The sequence below is a fragment of the Panthera leo genome, chromosome A3 (assembly GCF_018350215.1).
Source record: "Panthera leo isolate Ple1 chromosome A3, P.leo_Ple1_pat1.1, whole genome shotgun sequence".
Classification (NCBI taxonomy): Eukaryota; Metazoa; Chordata; class Mammalia; order Carnivora; family Felidae; genus Panthera; species Panthera leo.
Window position 1 is genome coordinate 24,379,736 of NC_056681.1, and position 15,259 is coordinate 24,394,994.

A 15,259-nucleotide genomic window follows, 5' to 3' on the forward strand; every position below is an offset into this window, starting at 1 on the left:
CTATATATATATACATGTGTGTGTGTGTGTGTGTGTATGGAGTGTTTTGTTTCATTAGGCTTGTTTTGCTTTTGCTTCTAGTTTTAGAATTATGCTTTACATTTTTTTATTTACTTAATTACAGGGACATAGTTCAGAATTCCAATGGTTCAATAGGGAATATAGTAAAAGCCAGGTGCCCCTCCCTCCCCTGTTCCCACCATCCAGTCTCCTCCCTGGAGGCAAACACTAATTCTAGTTTCCTGTTATTCCTTCCAGAAGTATTCTAGGCAGTTAAAATCCAGTGCATATATACTTATATGTATTTTTCACACAAATAGAGACACTGTTCTGCACCTAGTTTTTTTTTTTCACTTTACAGTGTATTTTGCAGACCTTTCCTTATCAGTAGCCTCACTTTTTTCTTACACGTGCATAGTATCCCATTGTATTTATGCACAATGTGTGTCAATTCCCCTGTGGAAAGAAAGGTTGTTCTCAATATTTTATTATTACAGATAATGCTGCAATTAATATTTGCATCCATTACTTTGCATATTTATTCATAAGATGAACATTTATTAGTGGGGATTAGTCAGGTGAGGTTATGTGAAAAGTTTAAATAGCATTTTAAATGTTGATTGATATTACCAAATAGGCTTTAGGATGTACCGATTTTTACTGCTTATAAGTTTGTTTTTACATAAATATATCATATTATATACTCTGTCCTGAACACTCACATTTTCCACTCAGCAATATGACTTGAGTTCGACCTATGTCAATACACATAGACACATAGACCTACCTACCTCATAAAAAAACTGCCTTCCAGTTTCCCATTGTGTGGCTGTAGATAGCCTATTTAACTGTAGATAGTTTATTGAGGGACATTTGGGTAGTTTTCAATTTTTTGCTGCCACAAACAACACTACAATTACTATTTTTGTGTGAATAGAATAGATTCAGAGAAATCACTTACAAGACTGATAGGTATACATATTTTAAATTTCTTTTTTTAAATTTTTTTAATGTTTATTTATTTTTGAGAGAGAGAAACAGAGTGTGAGTGGGGGAGGGGCAGAGACAGAGGGAGACACAGAATGTGAAGCAGGCTCCAGGCTCTGAGCTGTCAGCACAGAGCCCGACAGGGGGACCGAACTCACCAACCGTGAGGTCATGACCTGAGCCGAAGTCGGATGTGTAACCAACTGAGCCACCCTGGGGCCCCTATATTTTAAATTTCAAAAAATGCTCTCCCAAAATGTGCCAGGTTAGACTTCCACCAATGGTGCATGAAAGCTTTAGGTTTACATCTAGAAGCAGCCTATGTGTTTCACCCAGAATCAAAGCTCAAAGTCCCAGTTATCACTGGGATCATCTAGGCCCTGAGCCTCTCTCTGCAGAATGTGAGTGGACAAGCTGAGTGTTGGGAAGGAGGAGCATAGGCTAGGGATAGTCTGTCCCCCATTAGGCAGATGGTCACCTAGGTAACATAGCCCTCTCCAAAGAAAAGGCAAGGCTACTTTGGGAAAGAGTGAGCTCCCCATCACTAGAAGTGTCTGAATGGAAGTTTGGTATCAACAAATGTTCTCAGCATGTGCTCGGTGCCAGATCTTGGGCTCGGTGTCTTGACTCAGAAATGTGTCATATCCATTTCCTGCCCTCCCAGAGCTTGATAATCATGGGATCTCACCCCACATCGGGCTCCATGCTGAGTGTGGAGCCTGCTTAAGATTCTCTCTCTCTCTCTCTCTCTCTCTCTCTCAATCTCTAAAAAAAAAAAAAAAGAAAAGAGAGAGTTGGAAGCTTAGCCGACTAAGCCACCCAGGTGCCCTCAAACATCCTTTAAATGCACAACTGAACCTTCAACAGTTTGGGGTTTTTAACAGATGTTTGGGGAGATGAAGACTTGGGTTTACATGAAGTTTGGGATTCGAACTGAGACCCTTGAAGAGCTATACCCACAGTGATAGATTAGAAGAAAACAAACTTCTGACTACTAGCAAAGGAAACAAAAAGGATATATGTCCATCTTGACCTGGCATTTGGGTGCGGGAAAGAAATGATCTGAGAATCTGAAACCACACTCCTGTCCTCGATGAGTCTGGAGTTCAAATTTATATCACCTGAATGGCTGGTAAACTTCAAGGCTGAGAAATTCACACAAAAGGAGATGTACTCCCAAACTAACTCTCAGATGCCTAGGAGAAACAAACGCAAATCTTCTCTGGATGTCCTCCACCCCAGTTTCAGGCTATGCAGAATTCCTATGTATAAAGCCCTTCCAAACATTATTTAATAATCCACAAGCAAACAATTGATGAAATACACAAGGAAACAATCCACCATGAGCAAGATTCAGTAGACACAAGGAATCAGACTGCCAAAAACTTCAGATACTAGAATTATCAGATAGTGATTACCAAGTGCTGTTTAGAGACAGCTGCTTAGTGCTTTCTTTCGGAGTATGGAGAAAGAACCAACTCTCAGGTGGAACCAAAGTCTTCATAGAGATGGAAACTTGAAGAATGTGCCTTGAAAGATAAGTAGGACTTTGCCAAGTGAGGACAAGTGCTGTTGGATAGCCAGTGGGATGTACACAGTAGAATGTACCAAAGAAATGACAATTCATAGTTTATTTTCTCAGGTGCAAATAGGGCACAAAAGTGGGGGATGAGTCAAGGGAGGTAGGTAGGGGGGGTAGATCATGATGGCCCTTGTGAGCCATCCTAAAGGACTTCAATTCTTAAACTAAGTGCAAAGGAAAGCCAGTGAAGAGTTTTAAGTGAAGGGTTTTAGGTGAAGGGTTAATGATACTCATTTGTTCGTTTATTCATTCATTCAACCAATGGGTATCAAACATAAAAAGTGGTTGTAGGATGGAGAATGGCAACAGGAGACCTGTTAGGAGAGTATAGTAGACATCTAGGGGAGGAATGCTAGTGGCTTAGACCAGGGCAGTGGCAGTGAAGATGGAGAGGAGTAGGTTGATTTGACTAATCTTTAGGCCAAAGCTTGAAGGTGGATTATGTACAAGGATGGCCATTGGGAGAGGTCAAGGCTAATTCTCAGGTTTTTAGTTGAACAACTGAAAGACTGGTGGTGCCATTCACAGAGATAAGGAATTAAGGAGGAAGAGTGAGTTGTTGAAAGGAAGATCATGAGCTCGGTTTTAGATATTTGGAATTTAGGGGCGTCTGGGTGACTCAGTCAGTTAAGCGCCCAACTTCGGCTCAGGTCATGATTTCACAGTTCATGGCTTTGAGAGCCTCATGTCAACTCTGTGCTGACAGCTCAGAGCCTGGAGCCTGCTTCAGATTCTGTGTCTCCCTCTCTCTCTTCCCCATCCCCCCTCAAAAATAAATAAACATTAAAAAATTTAGATATTTGGAATTTAAAGTGTCAATGTTTAGTTTGATACACATGTCTGAATATCAATAAGTGAAACCTGGGCTGGAAATAAAGATATGAGAATCACCAAAATATAAATGGTAATTAAAGCCAGGGAAGAAATCCAGAGGCTGATTTCCATCTCCTGTTGTATTGGTTAGGAAATTTTGGTAGCAGGTGGCTAAAGACCCAACTCAGACGGGATTAAAGTAGAAAAGAAATTTGGTTGAAATGTTTAGCACTAATTGCCCTCAGGCAAGGTTTGATCCAGTGTCTCAAATAATGGAACTAAGATCCAGTCTTTTCTAATTTTTCCAAAACACTTCCTAGAAGTTGGCTTAATTCTTGACAGAGTCTCTTTGTGACCACATGCTAGTGTAGGGGAATGGCTCTGCCTTGTCACCTGGTGACCTTACACGTTTTCATTCATATAAGCCACATGGGCAAAGGTTTGAAAAACTTAATCTGAGTCTTGGCAGACTGCCTCATGACCCTCCCAGAACATGAGAGGATGGGAGGCTTGTAAGACTCTGATGCCATGTTCTCCGGGCCTCCCTATCTCCCCTGGGAAGTTGTAATGAGAGTTTTCTTACTTCTTCCCAGGTTCTGAGGAGCTAATGGGACTTTCTACCCCATCCTACTGAGAATGGAGCTACAGAATAGAAAACCTGTTAACTGCAGCCTAGAATTGGCTCCTTAGCAACAAGGTGCCTACAACTCATGTTGCAATTGCCCAGCCCTTTTTGTTTCAGTGTCATCCTTTTTGGTGTGGGGTACAAGGATCACAGGGAGCTGGCTTATTCTTGTTGTGTATGTAAGTAATAAACTGCTTACATTGAACATGGCTCATTATACCTTTACCAGTTGAATTAGGCTTTGGCCTTGGCCTTGCCTTATCTTGTCTTGTACATATAAATTGCCAGCTGCTTCTAGGTCTGGTGCTTCCAAATTCAAACCCAGCAGAAAAGAAAAGACCCATTTCCCCAAATGGCTCAATCCAAAATTCCAGAATTGAGGTGTTTTGTTTTGTTTTGGTTTGGTTTTAGCTCTGTTGACCTGATTTGGGTCATATGCTTATTCCTGAACTAATCACTGTGGCAGGGATTTGGAGTGTGTTGGTTAGTTTAAGCTATTTAGGCCCATTCCTGGAAATGGGTTGAGGTCAATCCCACTCAAATTACATAGCTGAGAATTCAGGGTCCTATTTGGAAAAGGGAAGGGAAAGGTGGAATGGATGCTAGGAAGCAACAAGCAAAGCCCACTGTACCTGTCTCTTTTTCCAGAGCAGGGAAGTCTGTGTGTATTGGGGGAAAGGGCATGAAGGGTCTGAATGCATAGTTTGTGGAGGGTATGGTTCCTGAGGAGAGGGGTTCAGAGACAGGAGGCTGAGCTACAGGAAGCCAGTCTTTTCAGGTTGTAGTTCTAGTTTATATCTTGGTCTTGTTTTCCTAACAGAATGGCTTTTGCAATGGTGAGCATTTGTGGGTAGGAGACAGGAAGAAAATTGAGAGGGCTGGAGGCACAGAGTCCCAGAAATCTGTCTTCAGGGCATTACGTAAGGCCAGGTTTCTGTTTCCTTTTGGGCCCTTACAACACTTGGGTGCAAGGGTTGAGGAGGGAGCTGGTGTGGGTCTCCTACTTGGTCTCACCAGACACCCAACCCAGGAAAAAGAGGCAGCTAGTATAGGAGACAGACGGTGAGAATCCTGGTTTCTGGAGAATCCTGGTTTCTCTGAGACTTAGTTTCCTAATCTGTACCATGAACTAGATCAGGTCTTTCCTACCTTATCAGTCTTAAGGATGCCTTCAATGATTTTTCCCTACATGCCATTGCCTTCCTCTCATCCTATTTATTGAGTTGTTACTGTTAATTTTTAAGTTTTTATATAGTTTGTTTTTTGATGAAAAAGCTACACATAGATCAAGCCAATGCTGTATCTTTAATTCTTCTTTTGTTTTTATAACAACCCTGCTTTCTTCCCCCCACTCTATTCTTGTGTGTCTTTTGCTGATTTTCTTGAGTTCATTCTTTCTCATCCAGGTCATATCTTGCAAGTCTATGTGTGGGTTAATTTCTCTTTGCATAATCCAAGGAATTGTAAATTTTATCAAAGTCTGTTTGGCCATTGCTAAAGTGGGTTCAAAGTTGAAGACAAGGATAATTCCTCCAGTCTCACCTCTTGCTCATTTCACCCCACATTGGCCTCCCTCATTGCAAACTCAATGCCTTCCTCCCCACACACCCCATTGACCATTGCCAATTCTTTATATCCATGGTTCCCTCTCAATCTTTAGGTATCAGCTTAAATATCACTTCCTCAAACAGGCTTCCATTGACTACCCAATCTAGTCAATAGTAGGTCCTCTGCCATTCATTGTCATTGCTCCTGGTCTGTTGCCCTCACAGGTCTAATCATAAACTCTAATTATTTTGTCTGATTACTTCCATTTTGTATGACTCCCTGCTAGACTATATACTCCAATATGAGAGGGACTGTGTCTATCTTTCTCACCACCGTTATTAGTGGATATTTGCGTTTTTCTTCCCATTCAGTGTCCAATCACCCCTTGCCTTCACTCATATGATTTCACCCAGCTGCCTTCAGGGTGTGCTGTCCTAAGACAAATAGTAAATTCATCATCTGACTTCTCACAAATTCTTTTCTCTTGCTGTTTTCACACAGCCATGAGGCAGGCATGGGACCTAATCTCAATCAATCTCATGCTCTTTCCAAGAACCTTGGATCTTGAAAGACAAGATACAAGGCCATGAAAAACTGGTTAATGTTCACTCATTCCACTGGCGGTGCCTAGTTGATGCAGCAGGTGCCTCCTGCTTCCCAGGCCCTGTATTGTTTATTTGGGCCCTGATTGTTCCAAGTCTGGTTTACTCAGTCTTCCCTTTAGCCCTGTGAACTCCCGCACCACCTCCTAGTCAACTTCCTTTATGTTAAAGGTGGCCAGAATCAGTTTGCTGTTTGGAATACAAGAAATGTACTGGATAGATTGTATCTCTACAGACTAGCATAGGCCTCAGCAACGGTAGGTGTCCAATAAATGCTAAAGGAACAATTAGCCAGGTGTATGGCCTAAAGCTGGTTACTTAATATCTTAGAGCCTCAATTTCTTCCTCCTGGGCAACCCACATACCATCTGGGATCTCTGGTTTCTCAGGACAGAAATCATCTTGCTTCCTCCTTTATTATCTCCCTTCTTTCAGTTCTCTACCCTCCCTTCTCAGCTACAGAACAACTTAACCCAACTCAACCCAAATTCCTCTCATTTTCTCAGGAAGAGCAGCTTAACCACAGTGTCTGGACCTAACATTCAGATCCTGGTTATGCTGTTTACAAGTTGTGTGACCTTAAACAAATTACTAAACTTCTTTGTTCTTCAGTTTCCTCATGCGCAGGTGGTGATAGGGAAATTATAGTAGTTGTAATAGTATATAATACATATGCTGATATATAAGAGTAATATAGAATATATATCACATATATAATATATAGTAATATAGAATATATATATAATAAATAATAGTATATACTATATATACATATATATAGTATATACATATATACTGAGATAAAACATGTGAAGCACTTAAAATAATGCTTAACACATAGTAAGCACTCAATAATGATAGCTATTATTACTATTTTCATCTTTTTGTTGCATAAGAAACTGGATACCTACACCTTCAGGGTAATGTTCTTCAAAGTATGGCACCTGAACCACCAATATCAGAATAAACTGGAGAGATTAAGAGTGCAGGTTCCTGGGTTCCTTCCCAGACCTAGTGAATCACAGTTTCTAGGGCAGAGCTAGGAAATTTACATTTGAAAAATATATCTCCCAAATGATCGTTCATTTTTTATTTTTTATTTATTAAAAAAAAATTTTTTTTAATGTTTATTTATTTTTGAGACAGAGAGAGACAGAGCATGAATGGGGGAGGGTCAGAGAGAGAGAGACACACAGACTCTGAAGCAGGCTCCAGGCTCTGAGCTGTCAGCACAGAGCCCGACGCGGAGCTCGAACTCACGGACCGTGAGATCATGACCCGAGCCGAAGTCGGACGCTCAACCGACTGAGCCACTCAGGAGCCCCTGATTGCTCATTTTTTAAAAGATATAGAGACATAACATACATGCAATAAATTCACCCATTAAAAATTTTTTAATGTTTATTCATTTTTGAGAGAGAGAGACAGACAGACAGAGCACAAGCAGGGGAGGGGTAGAGAGAGAGGAAGACAAATGTGAGGCAGGTTCCAGGCTCTGAGCTATCAGCACAGAGCCCGATGCGGGGCTCAAACTCACGTACCATGAGATCCTGACCTGAGCTAAAATCGGCCACTTAACTGACTGAGCCACCCAGGTGCCCCTAAAATTCACCCATTTAAAGTATATAGCTCGGTGGTTTTGGTATATTCACAGAGTTGTACAACCATCACCACAATCTGATTTTAGAACATTTTTATCATTCCCAAAAGAAATCCTGTACTCATTAGCAGTCATTTCCTATTCTCTACCCCGCCAACCACCTCTCTACCACCTTTAGACAACCACTAATCTGTGTTCGATCTCTATAGATTTGCCTATTCTGGACATTTCACATAAATGGAATTATATACAATATGTGGTCTTTTGTGTTTGGCTTATTTTACTTAGCATGTTGTCAAGGTTCATCTATGTTCATCTATGTAGCATGTATCAGTACCTTTTTTTTTTTTTTTTTTTTTACTCAATGATAGTCTATTGGATAGATATACCACATTTTGTTCATCCATTCATAACAAACAAAATGAATATTTTCCTTGTTTCCACTTTTTGGGTATTATGAATAATAACTATGAACAAGCTGTGAACATTCATGTACAATTTTTGTATGGATATGTTTCATTTCTCTTGGATATTAGCTAGGAGTTTAATTTTTAGTTCATATGGCAATTCTATGTTTAACATTTTGAGGAACTGCCAAACTGTTTTCCAAAGTGGGGGCAGCATTTTATATTCCCACCACCAATACATGAGGGTTCCAATTTCTCCACTTCCTTGCCAATACTTGTTATTATCTGCCTTTTATTGTAGCCACCTTCATAGGTGAGAGGTAATATCTCATTGCGGCTTTGACTTGTATTTCCCTAGTAACTAATGATGTTGAGCATCTTTTCACATGCTTATTGGCCATTTGCGTCTCTTTTGGAGATATGTCTAGTCCAATCCGTTGCCCATTTTTTTTTTTTTTTTTTTTTTTTACAGATTTTAAGTAATCTCTACACCCAACCTGGGGCTCAAATTTACAATTCCAAGATCAAGAGTCACATGCTCCACCAACTGAGCCAGCCAGGCACCCCATCCTTGCCCATTTTTAATTGGGTTATTTATTTTCCATTATTGAGTTATGAGAGTTCTTCATATATTCTGAATAAAAGTCCCTAATCAGATATATGATTTGCAGATATCTTCTTCCATTCTGTGAGTTGTCTTTTTATTTCTTGATAGTTCCCTTTGAGGCACAAGTTTTTAATTTTGTGAAATTCAATTTATTTATTTCTTCTTTTGTTGCCTGTGCTTTTGGTATCTAAAAAACCATTGCCTAACTCAAGGTCATGAAGGTTTACTCCTATGTTTTCTTCTAGGTGTCTTACAGTTCTAGTTCTAATATTTAGGTCTATGATCCATGCAAACTCATGTTTAAGAACCACTAGTTTGGGTCTACCTAAAATGTTTTTTCCCAAAGACAATCCTCACCCTAAGAAGAAATTTTAAGTCATCTGTAGGATGATGTAAACAAAAATAAAACAGCTAACTAATATATACCAAGCAAATGGTATGGACTAACCATTTTACATTACATAATCTTGTTCAATCTTCACCATGAGGTTTGTGTTATAATCACCTCCACTTTTCATGATGTAATACACTTCACTCTATGATGATGTAATACATATATCTCCTCCTTTTATGTCAAAGAGGATACCAACACTTGTATCTTTAGGAAGGGAGGTTATACAGATTAAATAAGCTCATTTGTGTTAAAAGTATGGCACAGTGCTTGGCAGAACAGGGCTCAAAGGATGAGAATGCCTCTTTCTATTCCTTTCTAATTGCCTCTCCCACTGAAGACCTACCCCTCCCATTGGTCAAGAAAGCTATCAGCTCCAGGGCTGATTTTTGTATTCTCCTAGCATCCTGCTCCGTTTTCTCCCTTTACTCATTATGATTTGTGATTTTACTTTTGTGTTACTCTTAAGATTATCACATCTCTTCAGCTACTCTCCAACTTCCAAAAAGGCAGAAGGTGCAATTTTGCCACTGGAATATTCCCCAATACCCCGTATAGAGCCTGGGGATATAGTGATCTTTTAAAAATATATAGCTGACTGGGGCACCTGGGTGGCTCAGTCGGTTAAGAGACCAACTCTTGATTTCAGCTCAGACCACGATCTCATGGTTTGTGAGTTGGAGCCCTGCATTGGGCTCCATGCTGTCAGTGTGGAGCCTGCTTGGGATTCTCTCTCTTTCTCTCTCAGCCCCTCCCCTGCTCAATCTCTCTCTCTCTCAAAATAAAGAAAGAAAGAAATTAAAAATATATATACACCTGACTACATCACTTTTTGGTCTAAAATCCTCCAATGGCGCATGGATTACCCTTTGAATAAATTCCCAAATTCCCAACTATGGCAAACAAGTCCCTACCTAATTGGCCACTGTCTGCCTCTCCCCCGTACCTTCTATTACTCTCTCCACTTGGAACACACTTGTTTTCTCTCTCAAACACATTTACTGTTTCCTGACTCAGAGTCTGTTTCCTCCACTTGTCAGCTCTGATTAGTTTCTCATCCTTTATGTGTCAGCTCAAATGTCACCTCTTCCCAGAGACTTCCCTGACTGCCCTGTCCAGTGCTACCACCACACTTCCACCAAGTTATTCTTTTTTCCCCCACCAAGTTATTCTTGATCATACCAGCTGTTTCATCTTATCTACAGCCCTGAAATTTTCTTATGTATTTATTTAATATTAATTATTGTAGCTAACATTTAAGCACTCAAATAAGCACTTTTCATACATTAATTAACGAAGTAGTGTGCTACTTAATGCTTATCAATGGGTTCTCCAAAGTCCAAAACTCTGATTTGTAGTGCCTGCTGATTTCTGTGTGTAAACACGCTCATTGGGAGGGATTTCAAGATACTAACCTGACAACACCAGTATAGGAATTGATGGGCAGTGGCACGCCATTATACAATATTTGCCATAGTGATACAGTAGTGATAAATAACCTCAAAAACAAGAACCGTATGATCCTCTCAATAGATGCAGAGAAAGCATTTGACAAAATACAGCATCCTTTCTTGATAAAAACCCTCAAGAAAGTAGGGATAGAAGGAGCATACCTCAAGATCATAAAAGCCATATATGAACGACCCAATGCTAATATCATCCTTAATGGGGAAAAACTGAGAGCTTTTCCCCTAAGGTCAGGAACAAGACAGGGATGTCCACTCTTGCCATTGTTATTCAACATAGTATTGGAAACATTAGCCTCTGAATTCAGACAGCACAAAGAAATAAAAGACATCCAAATCATCCAGGAGGAGGTCAAACTTTCACTCTTCGCAGATGACATGATACTCTATATGGAAAACTCTAAAGATTCCACCAAAAAACTGCTAGAACTGATTCATGAATTCAGCAAAGTTGCAGGATATAAAAATCAATGCACAGAAATCAGTTGCATTCCTATACACCAACAATGAAGTAACAGAAAGAGAAATCAAGGAATCGATCCCATTTACAATTGCACCAAAAAACCATAAAATATCTAGGAATAAATCTAACCAAAGAAGTGAAAAATCTACACACTGAAAGCTACAGAAAGCTTATGAAAGAAATTGAAGAAGACACAAAAAAATGGGAAAAGATTCCATGCTCCTGGATAGGAAGAACAAATATTGTTAAAATGTTGATACTACCCAAAGCAATCTACATATTCAATGCAATCCCTGTCAAAATAACACCAGCATTCTTCACAGAGCTAGAACAAATAATCCTAAAATTTGTATGGAACCAGAAAAGACTCCGAATAGCCAAAGCAATCTTGAAAAAGAAAGCCAAAGCAGGAGGCATCACAATCCTGCACTTCAAGCTATACTACAAAGCTGTAATCATCAAGACAGTATGGTACTGGCACAAGGACAGACACTCAGATCAGTGGAACAGAATAGAGAACCCAGAAATGGACCCACAAATGTATGGCCAACTAATCTCTGACAAAGCAGGAAAGAATAGCCAATGGAATAAAGACAGTCTCTTCAGCAAGTGGTGCTGGGAAAACTGGACAGCAACAATCAGAAGAATGAACCTGGACCACTTTCTTACACCATACACAAAAATAAACTCAAAATGGATGAAAGACCTAAATGTAAGACAAGAAATCGTCAAAATCCTCAAGGAGAAAGCAGGCAACAACCTTTTTGACCTTGGCCACAGCAACTTCTTACTCAACATGTCTCTGGAGTCAAGGGAAACAAAAGCAAAAATGAACTACTGGGACCTCATCAAAATAAAAAGCTTCTGCACAGCTCAGGAAACAATCAGCAAAACTAAAAGGCAACTGACAGAATGGGAGAAGATATTTGCAAATGACATATCAGATAAAAGGTTAGTATCCAAAATCTAGAAAGAGCTTATCAAATTCAACACCCAAAAACCAAATAATCCAGTGAAGAAATGGGCAAAAGACGTGAATAGACACTTCTCCAAAGAAGACATCCAAATGGCCAACCGACACATGGAAAAATGCTCAACATCACTCATCATCAGGGAAATACAAATCAAAACCACCATGAGATACCACCTCACACCTGTCAGAATGGCTAACATTAACAACTCAGGCAACAACAGATGTTGGCGAGGATGCGGAGAAAGAGGATCTCTTTTGCATTGTTGATGGGAATGCAAGCTGGTGCAGCCACTCTGGAAAACAGTATGGAGGTTCCTCAAAAGACTAAAAATAGAACTACCCTACACCCAGCAATTGCACTACTAGGTATTTACCCAAAGGATATAGGTATGCTGTTTCGAAGGGGCACGTGCACCCCAGTGTTTACAGCAGCACTATCAACAATAGCCAAAGTATGGAAAGAGCCCAAATGTCCATCGATGGATGAATGGATAAAGAAGATGTGGTATATATATACAATGGAGTATTACTCAGCAATCAAACAGAATGAAATCTTGTCATTTGCAACTACATGGATGGAACTGGAGGGTATCATGCTAGGTGAAATTCGTCAGTCAGAGAAAGACAAATATCATATGACTTCACTCATATGATGACCTTAAGAGACAAAACAGATGAACATAAGGGAAAGGAAACAAAAATAATATAAAAACAGGGATGGGCTAAATGGGTAAGGCGCACTAAGGAATCTACCCCTGAAATTATTGTTGCAGTATATGCTAACTAATTTGGATGTAAATTAAAAAAAATTTAAATTAAAAAAAAGCACAGATAAAACAAAAGTGTAGTAAAAAAGTAAGTAATAAGTTTTGAGTATTTATTAACTTGTTTTAATATAACTTATTTAATTGTAAGTTTATATAATTTAATTTTTGATAATGGCTGTGTTTTAAAAGCGACCAGCAAAATTTCTAAACATTCCTCAATCCTTTCTGGCTAGCTCATAAGGACCGGCTAACATGCAGCGTTATTTTCCACATGAGGTACCTGAGGCACAGAAAGATTAAGCAACTTGTTCAAGGCTGCAGAGCAAACAGAGCACTCCAAAAAGTGTCCTCAAAACCCAATATAGTGCCTGGCGTATACTTGGTGTTCAATAAACAATTGCAGAATACATAAATGAGTACATATTTAATATTATTTTTAAAACATAAAAGGGAAACATCTTAACATTTAAAACGTACACAAAAGAGTGAAATTAACAACTCCTCAAAACTTGCTCATTATTCTAGTAAGACACGCCTTCACCTGCTTACTTAGCAGCGCAGAGCGCTTTTACGAAACACCTGCTCTCTTAAGAGACGTCGCCCAACCCTTTACTACAAGCTTGAGAAGCCCCGCTCTACGTCGCCCCGCCCCATCTCACCGCAAGGCTTCCTGGGAGTGGTAGTCCCCAGTATGTGTGCTCCGGTGGCAGCAGCAAGGCGCGCCTGGCCGCGGAACTACAGAGGGTGGCGCACAGGTCGCGAGGCTTTTCCGCCTCACGTTTCCCTCCCCGCCTGCGCGCCCACCCCAGCTATCATGGCGGCTCCCTTGGCTCTGGTGCTGGTAGTGGCAGTGACCGTGCGGGCGGCCTTGTTCCGCTCCAGTCTGGCTGAATTCATTTCCGAACGGGTGGAGGTGGTGTCCCCACTGAGTTCTTGGAAGAGAGGTGAGGCCACTGGCTGGAGTAGGTGGCCAGGCCCCGCCTGTGCTCTCCTGGCCTCAGTGAATGGGAGGCGGGGGCAGTGGCCTCAAGCACGAGATTCTGAGGGAATTGACCCGCTCTGGCGCCCTCGGGGAGGGTGGGAGGGCGGAGCCTGAGGGCGGGGCTGCCGAGGGGAGGGGGCGTAGGACTGTGGGGCCAGGTTTGGGCCCCAGGGGCCTACTCACCTGAGGCGTGGGGAGCTGAGGGGGTGTGTCCCCCTCGGGTCCTGAGCAGAGGGGCGTGGCCTGAGAAAGGATACATATAAGAAAAGGGCGTGCTGGGTGGATTGGGATTTGCAGAGGTGATTCGGTTTTGGTGAGGGATTGTAGGTGGTGCTCCCTGGGGTATGGGATAGTGTGTGAGGGGTTCCCTGAGTGAGGGGACCTATCTTGCCTAAGCCAGTAGAGTGAGTGGGTGTGCTTAGACGCGTGTTCTCGGTCTGGGACTTGTACTACAGCATTTCCTACTGTTTCTTAAATTCTTCATCCACTATTTTATACCAGTGCCTACAGTGAGACAGAATTTGTGCTGAAGGATCCACAGGCTACTGGGAGAGACAGATAGTTATAATCCTTTTTGGAAAATGTTGTTCCCGTGTACATCCAGTTCCTTTCTTGGAGTTTCAACCCTGAAGGAAGTGTCCTCTCTTTTTCCAGTTTCCCAAGGATGTGGGCTGTGAGCTAACTGTTGAGGGATGTAGAATTTGGAAAGGGAGATTAGAGAAAGAATTCCTGGTAGCAGAAGGTAAACAGGACCAAGAAAATGTTGAAGGGTGCAAAATGTACAAAGTGAAGGAGAAATGGGGTAGGGGTTAGGTTAGGGCCAGAATTTAAGACTTATAAAAAAACTTTCTTTACTTTAAGTACAGTGTACATCAATGCACGTATAATAAGTGTTGAACTCAGTGAATTTTTATAAACTGTATACACATGTAGCCAGCACCCCTAGCCAGCACCCAGATCATAAAACAAAACATTACAGGAGTAACAGCACCCCAGAAATTCTCTTTGTGTCCCTGAACTTTAAATGCTAGAGTTTTGATGTTATCCCATAGACATTCTGGAATGGGGAATGGCATAATGAATGGTTGTTTTATGAATAATTCAAGCTTAGGTTTCTAAAAATACTATATATGAAAGACTATGGTAAGCCTCTGATCCCCAAGTTATTCCGTGTGTTAGATGGTGTTATTTCCCCCATTTTACAGATGAGGAAACCAAAATTTAGAGAAGTTAAGTAATATGCCCAGGTTTCCCAGTTGACAAATGGTGATAAAGGTAGTAGTAATTCTTATGTGTGATGGTGAGAGCTTACACTTGATAATCCTTGCATATAATATTTGCATATAGTTATTTGTTGAACAAACTGAATTGTTTGGGTTGAAGCCACTTGGTTCCTGCTTTCTTCTGGCTACCAAAAGCCCCAAGGCAGTATTAGGCCCTCCTTCC

At 40.8% G+C, this 15,259-nt stretch overlaps 1 protein-coding gene across 1 annotated transcript in view; it reads left to right on the forward strand.

Annotated features, from left to right (window-relative positions):
* The first annotated feature begins 13,581 nt into the window (after positions 1 to 13,581).
* Positions 13,582 to 15,259, forward strand: part of PIGU (phosphatidylinositol glycan anchor biosynthesis class U) — an 81,234-nt gene continuing 79,556 nt past the window's right edge. Inside the window, exon 1 of the mRNA XM_042931172.1 lies at positions 13,582 to 13,775. Coding sequence (XP_042787106.1) covers positions 13,646 to 13,775 — 130 coding nt within the window. The 5' untranslated portion in view covers positions 13,582 to 13,645. The remainder of the gene's footprint in view (positions 13,776 to 15,259) is intronic.